Raw genomic sequence first — 18587 nt, 5'->3', positions numbered from 1 at the left:
TAAATCAAAGTGATCTTCAAGAAGGCTATAAAGTTTAGTTTTGGTCTCACTTTATCACAAACAGAACCTTTTTGGCCATCTTTCAGCTGGGTTCACACAGTAACTGAAATTATACCAGCATTAAATAACACACAGGTTGATTTTGTTTTACTCTATTTAGTTGACCCTGAATTTCATTTGGGGAGTTTAAAAACATGCATTCCATGGCATTGAGATAATTTTGTTTGAAAAAATTTGTATTTTTAAACAAAACCACACGCGTCCTCATTTTTACTTCGCAATTATTTGCTACTTTGTGTTGATCTATAAAAAATCCCCATGAAATCCATTAAAATGGATGTTTGGAATATGATACAATGTGAAAAGTCTCTTCAGCAGGCTCTGTATTTTATCTTCTAATCTTTATGTAGCCTGCCTATTTAATTCCCAGTAAGTAATCTTTCAGCATAAAAGTGCTACTCTTTTTTTTTAATTAAAAAAACGGAAAAACATCCATTAGATTTCCACAAATCTTTCAAATACAGACAGGTGTGTGATGCCCCAACACAGATGTCTGCGTTTATTATGCATGAACATTATCTGTCTTTACAACAATTACTTTTTCACACATGCACCTGGAGAAAATATCCACTTTAAATCTTACAATTCGGTTTATATGAGATTTATGTTAGATTAAGTAGGTGTTGAGAACGAGATCTGATTTCATGCAATTTGAAGCTTATGTTTGAAATGTTCAGAAGGAACACAATTTTTGTTTTGTGAGGGGTGACAATTGTATATTAGTAATATTCAGGGAAATATTGTATGAAAGAGAATAAAAGCCTTTCATGCTGCGGCAGCTCAAATCCTCCTTGGTGCAGGAGCACTCCATGCACTCTCACCCATTTAGACCCAAATCCGCTCCTTCCCATCTTCATCCACACATCCTGCGTGTAAACAAATGGAACCCATTTCAGCGAAGCAGGTGATGTGTTTATCTGATAAATCCACGACAGCTGCTAATCCTTTCTCTGTGTGGATTTATGTGGTGTGGTTTCTAAGTGATGTGAATCTTGCGTTAGGTGTCACCAAGAATTCTTGAAGTCCAAGAGCTTATGAAATTCCTATCATGCTCATCCTAAACACTTGTGAGCACTCAAACCTTTTGTTTGTATCTTTAAAAACTAAAGCAAACCCCAGCTGTTTTTTCTAAAAGCACTTTGAGTAATGAAGAAAGCTTTCCACCTTCCCAATTCATCCTCTGCACTTTTATTGTTTACGCTACTGTCTGCCTCTGCAGGTGGCAAGATATTACTCACCTTTTGGAGGGTTTGTCAAATCTTTCTTCACCAACTCCTGGAAGAAGCAGTCAGAGTGACACAGGACAGAAAGACCCAGCAGACAAAAAACAAGTACATGGAGAGAAGCCTGTAGAAAAAGACATCTGTGAACAAGGTGCTTTATGGTGTCTAGGGTTTATGAACATTGGATGAATTCAAATAGTTTAAATTTAAATTTTGTTTCAAAAACAACATTGCAATTACAATTGCCTGCAGTGTTATGATTTGTGAAAATTTTATGTTTTATATTGTTACAGCACGTGAAAGAATGCATCAACTCACATTGTTTGTTCTGCAAACACATAATCTATATTTATTATCTGCAGCACAAAAGTCATAAGCCTTCCCTGACTGAATCAAGCATGATTAATTGTTCTAGCAGAGAAAAATTGCTTAAATAATTTCAAATTGGTTTTACCCCACAGACAGAATTATTATTTTTAGTTTTACTAGGAGATAAAACATTTTCCCCTGTTTAAAAAAAGGCTCACTTCTGCCACAGAACTACCTAAAATAACAGAATAAAAATGCTGTTTTTTAATCTTAGTCAGAAGTTCAAAAAACACATTTACACTGTGATTATAATGACACAATTAGGCAATTTTATAACATTGGTATATGAGCCATTTAAAAAAATGAAATCATAACCAGAGTCTTAAAAAAAAAGATTTGTTTATTCCAAATATATTAAGAATTACAGCAGCCCTAATTTGTCAAATACATACTATCTTAAGATGAGATTTGATGTAGTCACCAAGAGGTTAGTGTATGAAAGCTGAGAGTTACAATGATGGTTTATATCAGTGGGTGTGCAGCCCTGCATTTCTTCAATTCAAATATTTGAACGGGGATTTGTCAGACATTTGGTTTAAGGTGGGGAACAAGTGCACAGGTTAAAATTGCGTGTTCAAGACATTTTTTAGAACGAAGAGAATACATGATGCAACATGCTCTTTTTGGTCATTTACATAAAGACACATGTACACAGCTACAGTGTAAAGAAAGCTGAAGAAGACCAATATGAAAGTTTTCCTAAGCAAAATCTTCATTCATAAGATAAAAGACAAAAAATAAAACAAAAAAAGGTATGTTATTGTAAACAAACTTCCAGACTTTGGTTGACAAAGTGTTTTTTCAACCAAGTAACAAAACAAATGTCAAGTATTTCTACACTCTATCCAAAAGTAAGATAAAAATACCAAAAAATAACTGAATCATAAACTTAATTTTACATTTCAAATTGATTATAAGTCAACTATTCACTTGTAAGGTAAAATGACAGAAAAAAAATGTCCCTGAAATAGATCTTTTTTTCTTTTTTTTTGTAAAACATGAGGTGGTCAAGTATTTGGTTGCATATTGATAAAAAGGCTATTTTGGTTGCACTTACTAAAGTGCTCTTTGCAGCAAAATGTAAACTTTTGGCAAATTCACTCTTTATAAAAAAGAACCTGTTACATGCATTACTTTGTGTACAGAATTTTACAAATTACCTTTGAACTGTAAACTACCAAAAAGTGGAAGTTAATAAAAATGCTACATAGTGTAGCAATCTTCCAGAAAATGCCACTATTCTCCGCTTTTATGATATTCAAGTCAGCATTATTAATTCATCAAGAGAAGTGCAATTTAAATATGAAAGAATAGTTAAACATGCTGTAAATAACAAAACTCATCCAACTCAGTCATAATAGAAATATGCTAATTATGAGTCAACGGTTCATTGGTGCAAGCTAGCACCAGTCTGAATCTGAATATTTCAGGTCAGATTGATTAAATGTGCTTTGCACAAAAACTGTGCCTTATTTCTGCTTTTTATCCAACTCCTTGTCTGTGTTTTAGTTTCCTGTATGCTAAGCTAACTAGCTGCCAGCTCTATTTAGCAGACTGACAGAAGTGGTGTAAACAGTCTCATCTTTTTAAAGATTTCTAAAGTACTCAACTTAAACTTCATAGCTGTACACTTGAACCTGAGAAAAACAATAATTAATTTGAAAATAATGTTATTAATATAAAAAAATAATTATTTGGCACTGCTACAAAACAGCTCAATTATCGTTCAAGACTCTTTATCCAATTAGAGTTTTCATAAAGGCTGGTTTACTGAAGGGCCAGTTATACTGGTTAGGAACAGGTCCATTCACATTGCACTCAAAAAAGGAAAACATGGGGAACCAAATGCGAGCCCTGCGACTGTGCTGGAAGGCACGGGTGTTGGCTAATGTGTGGTAGTAGAGGAAGAGCCGTGTGGTGATGTAGAAGGCTATGAAGACATCGATGGAGTAGTGCTCATGGGCTGCCAGGATGAAGAAAATCCCAAACAGGTTCAACACCCAGGAAATGGTATGGATCAAATTCCAATTTCTCGGTGTGTCTGGAAGTACAAGAAATTAGCAGAACAAATCAGGGTTCCTTTACATTTTGATGTGAAATTTCCATAGTTTTCCAAACTCAGATTTCTAGAGTAAATGCATTTTTCTTCCATATTCATGTTATCTTTTTGGATTTTGTGTATTTAAAAGATAAAAAGACAATTTGAGTGTACCTTCAAATTGATACACTCAGTAGGATATTTTATTAAGGTTAAGATTAGTTTGAGCTAATTCTAAGTCTTCAGTTCTTTATCTACTCCATTACTTATAATTTATAGTCAGTGTAAGGACTATAAAGTGAGTTGATGTGCTCTGTTCTCCTAGTTTTAGTGAGAACACTCCTGCTAGCAGAACTGAGTGCCTGGCATATAAGCTGAGGTGATGCTGATGGATATTTTACATAGTCTTGAGAATTCATTAACTGCTCCAACAACAGACACAAGAGAAACAATGAGCAATGTCTTTGCCTCCATTATTCTTAAGAAACAAGACAGTCATAGCAAACCCAAAACCAACTTACATTCAGTCACAAAGAAGTTGAGCATTGTGATGACCACAGTGTGGCCGCTGAACATGTAGTCTCCACAGGTTTGGACACCTGTAAGAGTCATCCCAAACCCACTCCATATGGCCAGGGCTCTCTGGATCTTTCCCCACGTATCACCATAAGACTTGAGGGACAAAACATACTTTGAGTCACACAGTTAACTCATGATTGTAGTTACCAGCTTCTTACTCAAGGATAAAAACAGCGACTCTGTTGTTTACAGCAACACTTCTGTTCAACCCACCAGGCTGGCACATGTCAGGTGCTGCCCAGGCACAGAGAGCGAGGTGGCAAACATGGTGCAACAGCGAAGCAAAAACACTGTTCCCATCAGAGAACACAGCCGTCTTAGGAGAATTGACCTGAATTGCAGACAGAATGAAAGCTTGTATCAAAACTCCAGGCACAATGAGCAGAGTGATCATTATTGGATTATTGGAAAAGGGAGTACCTGTGCTTGTGAAGGAGCAGGATCAACAAAAACATGTAACACAAGATAAGGCCACAAGCTTCAGCCATTACAAATGCCCAAGGGATTCTGGGTACACTGTGAAAGAAGGAAAATATGTATATCAGTCTGTAGATTAGGAGAATGTGTTTGCAAACTAATACGTGTTGCAGAACAAGTACTGAAATCCTCGTGTGGATTTTCACTGATGTTTACATGGAAAAACACACAAGATAAGCAGGTGGGTTCATACCTGTCCAGGAATATATCAGGAAGAGGTGGGTAAGTCCTCATGTCAGGGACACGCTCATGTACAATAACCATGACAAAAGAGGTCAGTCCACACACTAAGAATACATATACAGAACTAATGACCGTCTTCCAGACCTCAGGATCCAATCTGCCCACCATTGGCTGTTGAAACCTCCCATTGGAGTGTGTTTGACAAAGCGCTGCCCCAGGCGCACACCCAAGACTGCTACCGTTCCTCAGCCGCAGCTCCATCCCTTTGCACAGATGATCTCCTCCATTACACCCCCTTCTTTCAGCTCCATCACAGCTCCACTCAGCCCTTGGAGTGCCCAGCGAGAGTCCAGCAGAGTTAGCATCTGGAGGCCACAGACCTAGCTCCTCCAGCTCAGCTTTATTCTCCCTCTGGAGGCAGCGGAGGGCTAGACTCAGTCGTTTGATGTGTCCCAGCACGGTGAGGCTAAGGGGAGGACCCCGCAGGTCGGCTTCAGTCAGAGCCAGCAGACTGACGCCATCGATCCGGTGCTGCGAACACAACAAGTCCACGTACTCCCCGAAACCTTCGTCTTGTAGCCACTGGGCCACTTGGCTACTGGTCCAGGCGCTCACTCGGCCATTTAACTCTGACATCCTGCTGCACACAGAAGCACAAAGCATCATGAATGCCTGTTTTCATCTGAAAAAATGTTTAAGTTCACAGACTTACAGGTATAATTTTTTCTAAAATTTGTTGCCGTAAAGCCACAAAGCCACACTACTATTTGATAATTTTGGGGAGAAGATTTAGCTTTCTTATATTTCCTACAACATCTATTTATTAATTTGCTCAAATTTAGAAATGTTATCCCTCATTCTGTTCCCAATTTTAGATGCCATGTTTTGGTACGGCTGTGTCATTAAATGTTATGTTTGCTAAGTCTTTTATTTTATGTTATTTTTGAAAACACCCCGCATTGTTTGTTCATGGCGGTTCACACCACCACAAAACAGTACCTTGTATGCGCATGAAGCAGTAGAAGGTTAAACCAAAACAAACAATTGTCCTCTATATTCTACAGCTGTTGTTTTAGCGATTAAAGAAAATAAATGAACATATAACTTGGAGAAACACAGCAAGAGTTACAAAGTATGCAAATCTTCAGACAGAAACAAAGTAAGTGACCTTCTGTACTGCACAAAGACTCAACATTGATTAATTAGCTATGGTGCTTCAGCTCTTTTTACCCCCCCAGTTTTCACTCTTTGACCTTTTTGATAAGCTCGCAATGATGTTGCTCCAAAGGTCTGCAACTCTGCACCAACGTGACAAGAGTTGTGTCAACTTTATAAAATAAATGATAGTGTTCATGCTCAGGAGACATTTGACTGGCTTGAAATCACTACCATGATCTGCAACACAGAATCCATGAAATGACACTCATTTAAGACATTATAACATTTTATGTTGCAATTAATTAACTATTAAAGGAGATATGAGGCTGCTGAACACTCTTATTTGTTGCACTGACCTTGCAATAAATGTCTGTGTACAAGCGTAATTCTTTAACAAAATTATGGACATTTTTTTATGTTTTCTATATACATTTAGCAGTATTGATTGCCAACATCGTGACCAGTTTTAGACTAAAACACTTTTGTAAAACCGGCTTTTCACCTGGTAAAAACACATTTTTGTATATTACATTTTTACCGATATGTTTTGCTTACTATGACAAAGAGCTGCAAATTTAAATACAAAAATATATATATATATAAAACTTATTGCAAGATGATGCAAGTAATGAGTGAGACAAGTGTTTATAAATGTCTTTATATTCAGCATTATGATTGCGTTTCCATAGTATGTGATGGAAATGTGTGTCCTTAATCCACTTTCTATCTAATCTGGTGATACACTTTGGGTCACTGTCCATTTGGAAGATTTATTTTATTGGTTGATGCCTTGAGACACTGTTCCAATTTTTGAGCATGTCTTTTGCTCATGATGCTTTCTATCTTTATGAAGTTCATTATACCACCATCAAGTGGTAGTATGTCTTTTCTAATTGTTTTAGACAAAAAAAAAAAAAAAAAAAGAATAACAAAGCCAGATCTGAAAAGTAACCAGAAAATCAGGAAAAGCCTGATAGGTGCTTTTCCAATTATTTGGTTGCACCCTTATTTCCATTTATGTTTTAAGATGTATCCACACCCTTTGATCCTTATTGAATAGAACAAACAACTGAGAAATACCACAAAACCTAAGTTCAATGTTCACATTTTGTTGAAAGCGCTGGAATAATGTTGACATCCTAGTTCTATAAACAGAACTAGAAATAGTGGTAATCAGAAAAAAAAGAACTATAAGTAAGACTAAAATTATAAGGTTAGATTATCATAATGGCATTTTAGAGGATCTTCCCAGGACAACAGTTTTGCCCACTATGACATTATTCTACTAATAGCGGTCGTACTGGTTCAAATATGAGAAATGTTGGTTCAGGCTGCTACTGAAACCTCTCTGTTTCCAACATACATTATTTTATTTTACAACACACTAAATGCAAATCATTTGACATTCACCGTCACCAGTGAACAACAGAGCAAGTAATAAAACTAGCAAGCAGGCCAAAGTAAATAACTCACCAGCACAGCTTCTGCTCTGATCCTAAAAGAGAAATCGCTTATTTTTATCTAGGCTCCAGTGTTTGTTGGCATCTTCTGTGGCCGGGGCTTTACTTGGGACGAATAAGTGCCATGTCAGCACATTTGGTCAGCTTACACTGAGTCACAGGGAGCAGTGACACCCAACTGGGGCAGAGAAAGCTCCCAGTGTGTTTCAGACAAAGACCGCTCGACAAAGGGCTTACAGTGTCCCCAAAGCAGAGACACAAAGAGATATTATTTTAGAACCCTAAAAAAGGGGGGGAATATACTGAGCTGAGAAGAAATAGGTCACATAAGACATAGAATGTTGTTCTAAACGTCCTGTAAAAATAATTTAAATAAATAATGTTAGCCTACCTTGTCAAAAAGGCCAAGTGTCACAGTGGTACTGGACGTCTTAGATACACTTTCTGCCTGTTTCTCCACTCCCAGGACTGTGTCATGGCCAACATGTTTCAGACAGCTAGGCAACACCAAACAGGAAGACTCCACTAACAAACAACATCCGCAAAGAAGACCTTCTTGCCTCATGCAGACTTGCAGCTGGGAACATACTGACATCTGCAGGCCAGTCCTAGGAAAAGCAAGGATCTGATTACAGGCAGTGTTACACCAAATAAGTAAAAAAAAAAGGAACAAAATTATGACGTTGTTTGGCTGATTTACAAGAACTATTTTGTGGCTTTTAAAGACTGAAATGTTTGCAAAGATGTGTCCAAATGACAGAGAGTTTTTACCAGCCTGTGCTAAAGTGCACCACCTATTTGTGGCAGTCCACTCCACTGGCAGAGTGGAGGGGAAGGTCATTTCCTCTTCAGGAAAACTACAGAGTGGTGTAAGCACTTAAAACACAGAAATGTCAGGTGTTGTAATGGGGGAGAAATGTGTTACAGAGGACTCAAAGTGGACAGACACAGAGGAGAAGGAAGAACACATGTGCAGCACAGGTGAGACTCCAACTCTTCATGAGCTTGAGGAGATTTTACATTCAGCTCCTCGCTCATGTCACCATGTAGATGAGGTGTGGCCAAGTCTTTTTCTGGGAGACATGTGAGTATCCTGATCTGCAATTAGCTTGACATAGTTACATACACTAATATTGTGCATTTGAAATGTATTTCACATGTTGACTGTAGAGACAGAATGCAAAAAGTTGTTTTGTTTTTTTTCATAGATGGGGATATATTCCCATACATCCCCATGATGTCACATTACAACCACAAACTTTTTATTTGGGTTTATATGACACGGATTAAAAAAAAAAAATCAGTTAATGCTGAGCAAAGCTGAGCAAGGACAGAGAAGCTGCAGAGCTCCATAGCTCAGGTGGTATAAAATGTCAACAGGTTGACCGTTTGTTATGAAGTCCATAAATCTAGCTACAAGCATCCTCATTGTGAAACATAGTGGTGGCAGCATCATAATGTGGCCTTAATTTTCAGTCGTGATAATAGAAAGACTGAGCAGAGTTGATGGGAAGATGGACAAAGCTAAATTAGGGACAATCTTAGAAGAAAGGCTGCTAGGGGCTAGAAAATATGTGAGACTTTGGTGGAGGTTCAATTTCTTATAGTATCAACTCTAAACATACACCCAGAGGAAAAAAAAAAAAATGGTATAGATCAAATTTTGAAGTATCTGGTTTGACTCCAGACCTAAATTCAGCTGAGAAACTGTGGCAAGAATTGAAAACCGATGATCACTTTATCTGACCAAACTCTGGCAGTTCAGCAAAGAGGAATAGCCCAAAACGACTGGAATTGCAGCAATGGGTGGTTTTAAATAGTAGAGCTCCCAATGCCATGTCAAATAATAAATAATATATTTGTTTTATAATATATAAAATTATTTATATATTTTTGACAGTATTGAATGGCAAAATTGGGACCGGTTTCAAGGATAAACAGTAATCTCAATCTACTGTGATTATTTGAGGAAAGTGGCATATTAAATTATTAAAACATATTATATGTACATGTATATCGAGAGAAACTAAAAGGGAGATTCATTCATTTTTATGAATCTATTTTTGCATTTTAATGGTTAAAAAAAGAAAACAATATATCTTTTTCCCTACACTTTACAATCATGTATTGTGCTTGTCTATTACATACAATTTCCTCAAAAATCTCGATGTTAAAAGGAGTATGAATAATTTTGCAAAGTATTATGTGATGCTTGTCAAATCAACATATTTTACTCTTGTTTCAGGTTTATGTCTCATGATAAGTTTGGACTCTGGCAGCTGGGAATCACTCATGTGGTGAACGCCTCCCACGGGAAACTCTGCTGCAAAGGCAGTGATGATTTCTATTGAACCACAGTGAAGTATTACGGCGTGCCCGCCAACGACCTGCCAACTTTCGACCTCTCACCTTTTTTCCACCCTGCTGCAGAGTTTATTCACCTGGCTTTATCATCAGGAGGTAGAGATGACATGCTTTGACAAATTACAACAAGTGACAAACAAGTAGAGTTTCATATTTATGTTTTTTTTTTAAATGGTTTTCAGGGAAGATTTTTGTCCACTGTGCTGTGGGAGTGAGCCGCTCGGCTGCGCTGGTTTTGGCCTACCTGATGATCCATCATGGCTTCAGTCTTCGCTCTTCAATACGCTGTGTGCAACAGAAGCGCTGGATTTTCCCTAACAGGGGATTTCTACGACAGCTTGTAGACCTTGAGCAAACACTGATGTCAAAAGACAACATGAGCTGAAATGAAAATTTCTTTTATCAGTTGGTTAAATTGGTTATTCTTGTTTCCTGTTGTTTTTATTGTTTGTGGATGAGTTGGGCCAAATGCAGGCAGGAGGCAGGCAGAATCACTGTTATTGGAGTTTTACTAGATGAAAAAAAGGACTTACAACAAACAGCAATGAGTATGGAGCAAAAAACCAAAGAAAACAGCCAAAAGAGGATCTGACTAAGGAGTGACTGAATAGAGGGACTTTAATGCATGGGGAGGAATATTATTGGAAAGCATAACAGGAGAGGGTAATGACTGGGGGAGAAACAGCTGAGGGAGAGAACATGAGCAGGTGTCTAAACAACAGAGATAATCCACCAACAGAATATGAACACAGAAAACATAAAAACTAAAATACAAATGCTGCTATCATTCCACGAGAATCACTTTCTGCATTTGTGACCTACACTATTCAGCTGTGTTCCTCCTCCGCTATCTGTTTTGACCCTTGTGTCAAGAGAGAGAAAACAAGAGAGAGAGAATAACATGTGAACAGACTAATCAATCCACCAGCACCATTAAATAACTCCTAACGTCCCGCCAGCAAGAGCACGTTGAAAACACTGGGCTAATTTTGGAGCCGGGCTGAATGCCACTCAATAAATCAACCAGCTGCTCATGCCTCTCAGAGGCGGTGGGCTGTGGCATAAGGGGGCAACACAGGCGTCTGCTCAGAGCCGGATTCTGCATGCAGGAAGAATGTCGAGGAACGGCCAGCGACAGAACCTGGTGGTCATCAAGGAACTTGAGCTCATCTTGGACTCCTGCACGCTGGAGCTCACACCTGTGGATGAAGTCTGGCCCAACTTATACATAGGAAATGTGTGAGTGTGCTGTGGATGAAAGCAGAAACAATGTCATATCAAGCTGTTTAATTAAATTTCTATATTTTATTTTATTGTCTAATTTGATGGAGAACCTTTATTAATCTAGAATATGGAAGATTTGATCAGGTCTATGATTTATAGCACACGTCAAAGCAAAAATAACTGCCATTATTGATAACCAACACAATCAGTTATTACGAGGCCTATCAGTTCATATAAATGCTGAAATTATATATTATCTTGAAGCTGTCAAAAATGTGTGTTCATACTGCCGGTATATAACATTTATTCAATGCTTACATAGCTGTCTGTGCTGCTAAACTGTTTAGTATTATTATTTAGTATAATCCTACAGTTTTGTTTTATATATGTTCTCTTTGTGATTCTTAGGGCTGTTGCACAGAACAAAAACAGATTACATAAGCTTAGCATCACTCATGTTCTGAACGCAGCACACTCCAAGCAGGGCAGCATCGGTGACCAGAGCTTTTATGGGAACACGTGTGTTTACTTTGGCATCCCGGCCGAAGACTCAGACCACTTTGACCTCAGCCAATACTTTAAATCTGCCACTGACTTCATTCATAAAGCCCTGAAAAGCAAAGATGGTACATTATATTTTACAAATATATTAAGCAAAATTAAGTTTTCATTTCCCTTTTCCCTCACGTTTTTTTTTTTATTATTATTATTATTATTCTTTTCCACAGGGAAAGTGTTGGTCCACTGCATCATGGGTGTGAGTCGATCAGCCACTTTGGTCCTGGCCTACCTCATGCTGAGGCATCGTTTTTCACTAAGAGATGCTCTGAGACATGTTGTCAAAAAACGGGCCATTTATCCCAACCGGAACTTCCTGACACTTCTCCTGAAGCTGGACGAAGAGCTGACTCAAAAAAGGATGCTGTGCCCTGTTCTCTGACGCTGTTCTCTCCGTTTAACTCAGTCCTTGGTTTCACATGAGCTCAGCGTGTTTCACTCCAATCACTTTAGGGAGGGGCTGTAAATAGTGTATCTGTGTAAACCATAGTCAAACATTTAGAGTCTCTATTCTATTTTATTTTTTCTTTATTTTTGCACTTTATGAATGTGTTGTTGTAATTTCAAGGTCCCTCAATACGTTATATGTAATTACTCTTCACGTCTGTCAACCCAAATATTCTTATCTATTTCTGTGTTAATGTTGATCACTGAACTCCAAAATTAAAAGAAAAGTATCACCACACCATGATGCTGATTTATCAGCTTGAACATGTATTTCTGTGTGCTCTTCTTTACATCTCGGACCAAATATATAACACTGCCTTAATTTATGAACTGAACGCCCTTCTCATGTTAAATTATTGTTTGTTTCTCATTTATTGAGCTGTTCCTTTGTTCTTTGATGCAGTAACATACCTTTTAATAAATCCCAATGACAAGATAAACAAATAAAATAGATTTTACAATTAACTTTTAGTTGTAATTTTTTGTGTACTTCATTTATTATTTCATTACTTTTTGTAGGAGGAAGCAAATGCAAACAGAAGAGAGACAAGCTTTATGATGAGGTGAATTTTAATGAAAACCTGAGGAGTAAACTAACATAAGTAACAGGAAACATAGAGACATGAACCTCCAAAGAGGTAACTGGCAAGACAGGAGGAGGAAAAAATGAAGATCTAACAAAGATGAGGACACTGGGTAAGTGTTTGCTGGGGAGAAGGTTCCTGGTGTGAAAACAGATAATTGGTTACTAACACATAGCTATTTTGAGGAGAAGCAGAAAGCTTAGACTACAAGGGAGAAACAGAGGAAAAATGACTCAGAAAAATGAATGAAACAAATCCCAGAAACCGATGGAATGATAAAGGCGCAGACATGCAGGGATATCTTAAAACAGGAAAACCAGTACACACACACACACACACACACACACACCCAAAGCTGAACTCAAAACCATATAAGATTAGGTAATGTTAAGGTTTTGGAGTGATCCACCCATAGCCTCAAGCTCAACTTTGATAAAAATGGGATTTGATTTATGCGTGCAAACCAGGTGAGTGCAAGAAAATCGACAGATTTATATGAACTGAACTAATCATAATAAGAAATGTAGAAGTCAAGGTAATCCAAGATGCTACAAAATGCCCTTTTCAGAGGTTCAGTTTGTAGTCCGTTAAGTCGTTAGATTGTTCCTGTGTGGATTTTAAAAAATCCACATTAAAAAATACACACTTATGTAAAAATCAGGCTACATCACAGAGAGAATAAAGTACAGAGGTATATCATGTTGTTTTTTTGCCTTCTTGGTTTTCCATGTGTCTTTTCTGTCTCAGCTTGTCCTCTTGCAGTGTGATGTCCAGTGCTCTGAGCTGTTTCAGGAAGCCGTGATTAGGCAGGATGCAGCGCTTCTGCTGCACATGCTCAATAGCTTCCACTACAGTTAAGCTGTGCTTCATCATCAGGTACGCCAAGACCAAAGTGGCTGACCTGCTTCGGCCCATCACACAGTGAACCAGCACCTTGTCTGAAAAAAAAATCACATGAACACATTAGACCAAAGAAGCTTAGAGGTTAAGCTTATATGCAATAATTTCTGTATATCAGACTCCCTTACTCACTCTGTGGTTGGCTGAGGGCCTCGTGGATAAACTCTGCTGCAGGGAGGAAGTACTGGGAGATGTTGAATGTGGGTTTGTCATCAGCTTCCACACCAAGATAATGGATGTTCAGGTCTTTGTAGTAATTAGCACCAGTCAGCACATTGTTCCACTTTCCTTCTGCTGCATTCAGGACATGAGTGACACCCAAGTCCTTAAGCTCAGGACGCTCGAGAGCAGTTTTCCTGTTTTCATGCAACATATCCAATAGGTAGCTTTCAGCACAAACCTTGTATTTATTTACACAATTAATAGTATGCGTGCATGCATACAAACAAAGCTGTCTGAGTTAACTCACTCATCTCCAATGTAAATTCTTGGCCAGACCTGGTTGACATGGATGTATGGAGCTGTGGTGCCTGCCCAGAAGAGCTGCTCCAGGTCTAATGTACCTGGTGTGATGTAATCACTGTCGGGGTCAACCTGCACTGCTGCATATGGATTCCTCTTAGATGTCACTGCACACGAGGTCATTACCTCTTCCTTTTACCATTAAGGATGGTAGCAGGAAAACACCTGAAACATGCAGCACAGTCGGCCCTGAGAACAAGAGTTCCCAAACATAAATTTACATCAAAGCACATTCATGTATTAGAATGACTCAGACAATCCAACTAAAAATCAGTGGCAAGACATGCTGCTGGAAATTCATTTTGTAAAATTCAGGTTTTACGAAGTGTAGGCTCAGGGAGCCTGAATAGGAAGACACACCAGATTTTGTGTATTGTATTGTTCATCTTTGAATCACTAAATGACAAGGAAAGCTGGACTCACATTACTCTGATGCATTAAATAGATACAAGCAAATAAAGATAAAATACTCACCTTATTTAAATCTGTCACTAAGCAGAAAGCAGACCACCTTCTCTTAAGAAACACATGCAATGAATATGTGAGTGAGAATATGAACAGAGATCTTCTAACACAGAAAGACTAAAGACACTGACAAGGATCTGGACCCAGATGTCTATTTTTAGACAGCTGGGCCAAAATCTGAACTGGACAACATGACACACACACACACACGCGTGCCCACGCCCGCACACACAAATAGTCCAAGCAGGCAAATGATTTTTGCAGTTTTTTTCCACTGTTCAATTCTTTTATTATGACACCATAGTTGAATCAACAGAATGAAGCAACACAATTATTAAGACAATGTCCAAGTCAAGAATGTATGATCAGGTGTGGATCAATAAACATTTGTTGACAACTGTTCATGGAGAAAAACATTAAGCGGTTAAGTAGGTAGATCTTTGTAAACTGGTTTAGAACTCGGACATCTCAAAAAACCAGTTTGTCAAAGGGGAGACATTCCAGTAAAACGTTATTACAGAGAAACAGGTTTTCCTCCGTTGCTGTCCTCTGCGATCTGTTTGCTCTGTGTACGAAGGCTCAACTCCAGCTTTCTGAGTTGCTCCAGAAATCCAGAGTTGGGGCCGATGTCTCGGCACAGACGCACAGCCACGATGGCCTCCGCTAACGTCAGGCCCTGGTGGATCATCAGATAGGCCAAAACCAACGCGCCAGAGCGACTCACACCCATGGCACAGTGAACGAGAACTTTCCCTGAAAGAAACTTTATTTAGTATACTCATTTACAGTAAGAATAGCATGTTTGCTGTACACACAGGTATTATTTGTGATTTGAAGAATCAGGAAATATAAATATTTCTTTATTTAGGCAGCATGCATAGTGCTTTTCATATTTATTCTTGCACCCGGTAAAGATGCATAAATATTTTTATCAGGTTTTAGAAGGTTTTGTGACTTGTTAACAACAATTTGTGGTGACTGGTCAAATGTTTTGGGTCATTATTTGAAAGATCAACTCATTATCTGTTTTCTGGCTGAGTCCACCTATTATTTTTTTTATTACAAATGTCCAGGTATTTGAATGGATTGTGATGGATTGTCTCACTGACCATCTTCCTTCAAGGCGCGGTCTATGAACAGTGCAGCAGAGTTGAAAAATGGCTGCAGATTGAACTCTGGATGGTCTGCAGCCTCAACGCCATGATACACGACTTCAATATCAGTGTAAAACTTCTGACCGGTGTTGATCCGATGTTGACCTGCTGCAGCGTTCAGCACATGAGTAACACCCAGAGATGACAGTCTGGTTTTATCTCGAGCAACAGACCTTCAGACACAAGTCACACACAAAGTGTTTCACTCTATATATTTCTCCCACATTACAAAAGACTTAACTACTCACTCATCTCCAATGTAGAGTTTTGGCCACACTTCATTGACCGAGCCCACAGGCTTCCTGTTGGTCCAGAGAATTTCCCTCAGCTCTGTCAGGGATGGTGTTTCTCCCTGCTTGGTTAAATGACCTCTGGAGCAACACAGATGCGTGTCTGCCCTGGTGCCTTAATGGGTTAATGCTAATTTCTTAATTTATGTACGAGTGTGGTTTTACAATGCCTGCGCCTGTCTTTTTCTTCTCCTCTCCCTCTCTAGGCTCATGTCAAGGCAACGCAGCTGCAGCAAGAAGCCTGGGTTGGGACAGATGTCTCTGTGTGGCCTTACAGCAGCCACAGCCTCCTGCAGCCGCAGGCCCTCAGTGATCATCAGGAAGGCCAACACCAGGGTTGCAGAGCGGCTCACTCCCATCAGACAGTGTACGAACACCCTTCCTGGGACACAAATGTTACCTATTGCCTTCATCTTATTCATATGTACACATAAACATCAGTAATGTAGGATCTGCCAAATTGAACTGCCAGGTTCAATTTGGCAGTTCAATTTGGCAAATTGAACTGCCAGGTTTGTAAAAAAATTAGACCCCGGTCATTATTTCAAAACTTTTTACAGCTTCTGTGATATTTATCCTTTTCAGTTTAACTGAAAACAAATCTAAAAAAAAAAAAAAGAAAAACAAAAAAGATGCTACACCCTTGTTGCATGAATGTACACAACCTTAAAATATGACTAACAATGTTTGTTTGCATTTGGTCTTCCAAATACAAACATTGGATTTTGTTTGTTTGCAGCAAACAAAATGCAACTCCTGTTTGCTTTTTCAACTCTCCAAATCGCAGTCTGGTAGTATTTGCTTGAACTGAACTTTGGACAGACCAAAATGGCATAGAGCATGTATACATGGAACTTTTTACTGTCATCCTGGCATCTGTTCAATCAAATGCTTTTGGTCTTCTGTTGGCTTTGGATAATGGAACCAACAGTGTTTCAATAAAGTGTCCATTTAAAGGTTTGAACACACATGCAACCAGGTTATTTTTACATTTACACACTAACCAATTGATTGTTTGGTTGTGTTTGTGAAATAAGCACTGATATAAAGCAAGCTGGGCTTTACACACTGCGCAACTCTAAGTGTGCTGACTTGCCTCCCATTGCCAGTGCAGCTCTGATGTATCGCGCTGTTGGATAGAAGTAAGGACTGAGGATGAAGTTTGTTGCGTCATCAGCCTCCACCCCATAATAATCCACATTCATGTCTCTGTAGAAACGTGGGCCAGTGTTGACATAAAAGCAGGGACCATTGCCGGGTGTTGGAGGCCCATGAGCAGCATTTACGATGTGCGTAACACCCAGACTGTGAAGAGCTCCTTTGTCACGTGCTGCCACCCTGAAACATGATCACAGGTTCACGTCTGTAGTAAGGATGCAGGATGTTACTTTACACATGTCCATGCATGTTAATAGGGGTCAACCTACTCGTTGCCTATATAAACATTAGGCCAGACTTGATTGACATGACCAGTTGGGCGTCTGTCTGCCAGCAAGAACTCCTGTAGTTCAGAGACGGAGGGAGGTTCATATGGAGGATCCCTAAGAGACATTCTGTACAGACATACAAATACAATGACCACCATCTAAGAGTACATTCTGTACAAGTCAGTGTGTAATAAACTTAGCCAGACATGACAAAAACCTAAAGCCGCCCCAGTCCAATGTGTTCGCAATATAAATCACTCAGGCTTACCTTGGTTTATTGCAGTAAAAACATTTCTCCTTCAGTTCTTGCTTCTTCTTCTGCACCTTCGTTCCTTTTATAACTCAGTAATCATACACTCACTGATGACAAACACACTGCGATACATGTACAACACACTAAAACTAAAACACGTTTCAGCTACACGTCCAAGTTCTCAGTCATGTGGACAGCTTTGCAGATTTGAACTCTAAAATCAGGTTGTGTATTTTCATACTGACCTCAGGCTATATTAGACATCTGAGCTCTGCTTGTGTCAGTGGACGTCTTGCTTTGAGACCAGACAATATCAAATCAAATCAAATCAAAAATACTGTTTTTTGTTGTTGTTTTGCTTAGTTTTCATAATTATGTATGTGCATTTATATTACGTTTCTCCTTGCTTTTCTTTCCCAAAGTAAGTCATTGCGGTAATATCTTAGTTACGCATTTCATCTAACATTTACTTTTTATATTGTGAATGGAATTACTATCCACTTTAGTTTAACATTATGGTGTTTGCTATATGAAGATATTTTGTTTTATTGGTAATGTACTTAAAAAGGTATAAATCAGCTTTGGCAGAGACTGGCTTCCTTTCTGACACATACAAAATTCAAGTAATCATAAATACAACAAACGAGAGAGATTAAAAACTGCTTCCATGCAGAAACTCAAGAAAAATCATTTTTAGGACAAGAGATGCAACAACTTTCTGCTATTATACCTTTCAGGTGTTTCATGAAAGATTATCTGAATCTGCAGTGCAATGGACAGATAGTTAAACATGGCCTCGGCTAAAATAAACTTTAAGATTATGTGCTTTTATCAACCAATTGCTTGTTCTTA

At 38.6% G+C, this 18587-nt stretch overlaps 5 protein-coding genes across 7 annotated transcripts; 2 read left to right on the top strand and 3 right to left on the bottom strand.

The window, feature by feature from the left end:
* Positions 1 to 1974: 1974 nt before the first annotated feature.
* On the bottom strand, positions 1975 to 8092 carry LOC122842303 (sphingomyelin synthase-related protein 1-like). Of its 3 annotated transcripts, none has more exons than XM_044136061.1 (6): positions 7939 to 8092; positions 4940 to 5569; positions 4690 to 4785; positions 4483 to 4600; positions 4212 to 4362; positions 1975 to 3693 (listed from the first exon to the last, which is right to left on the bottom strand). In XM_044136061.1, exons 2-6 carry the CDS (start codon positions 5563 to 5565, stop codon positions 3389 to 3391), a joined length of 1296 nt encoding a protein of 431 aa, XP_043991996.1. In that variant the 5' UTR covers positions 5566 to 5569; positions 7939 to 8092; the 3' UTR covers positions 1975 to 3388. The 3 variants fall into 3 exon arrangements, with proteins under 3 accessions (XP_043991996.1, XP_043991998.1, XP_043991997.1); XM_044136063.1 differs by having other exon boundaries at positions 4940 to 5566; positions 7939 to 8088; XM_044136062.1 differs by lacking the exon at positions 7939 to 8092 and adding an exon at positions 7561 to 7829.
* Positions 8093 to 8437: 345 nt separating this feature from the next.
* Positions 8438 to 10296, top strand: LOC122842324 (dual specificity protein phosphatase 13-like). The gene is given in 3 exon segments (XM_044136097.1): positions 8438 to 8631; positions 9793 to 10007; positions 10094 to 10296. Coding segments are annotated over 3 exon segments (612 nt in total).
* Positions 10297 to 10944: 648 nt separating this feature from the next.
* On the top strand, positions 10945 to 12606 carry LOC122842322 (dual specificity protein phosphatase 13-like). Its single transcript, XM_044136092.1, has 3 exons — positions 10945 to 11150; positions 11544 to 11761; positions 11864 to 12606. The coding sequence occupies exons 1-3, from the start codon at positions 10945 to 10947 to the stop codon at positions 12073 to 12075; spliced, it is 636 nt and encodes a 211-aa protein (XP_043992027.1). The 3' UTR covers positions 12076 to 12606.
* Positions 12607 to 12711: 105 nt separating this feature from the next.
* On the bottom strand, positions 12712 to 14742 carry LOC122842321 (dual specificity phosphatase 29-like). Its single transcript, XM_044136091.1, has 4 exons — positions 14621 to 14742; positions 14094 to 14335; positions 13757 to 13980; positions 12712 to 13662 (listed from the first exon to the last, which is right to left on the bottom strand). The coding sequence occupies exons 2-4, from the start codon at positions 14267 to 14269 to the stop codon at positions 13421 to 13423; spliced, it is 642 nt and encodes a 213-aa protein (XP_043992026.1). The 5' UTR covers positions 14270 to 14335; positions 14621 to 14742; the 3' UTR covers positions 12712 to 13420.
* Positions 14743 to 14888: 146 nt separating this feature from the next.
* On the bottom strand, positions 14889 to 17966 carry LOC122842306 (serine/threonine/tyrosine-interacting-like protein 2). Its single transcript, XM_044136069.1, has 7 exons — positions 17751 to 17966; positions 17483 to 17608; positions 17152 to 17393; positions 16221 to 16437; positions 16014 to 16136; positions 15721 to 15938; positions 14889 to 15364 (listed from the first exon to the last, which is right to left on the bottom strand). Exons 2-7 carry the CDS (start codon positions 17605 to 17607, stop codon positions 15126 to 15128), a joined length of 1164 nt encoding a protein of 387 aa, XP_043992004.1. The 5' UTR covers position 17608; positions 17751 to 17966; the 3' UTR covers positions 14889 to 15125.
* Positions 17967 to 18587: the final 621 nt, after the last annotated feature.

Source organism: Gambusia affinis, linkage group LG13 (assembly GCF_019740435.1).
Source record: "Gambusia affinis linkage group LG13, SWU_Gaff_1.0, whole genome shotgun sequence".
In the NCBI taxonomy this organism is placed as follows: Eukaryota; Metazoa; Chordata; class Actinopteri; order Cyprinodontiformes; family Poeciliidae; genus Gambusia; species Gambusia affinis.
The sequence above is the reverse complement of the archived record's forward strand: the minus strand, read 5'-3'. Positions and strand labels throughout refer to the sequence as shown.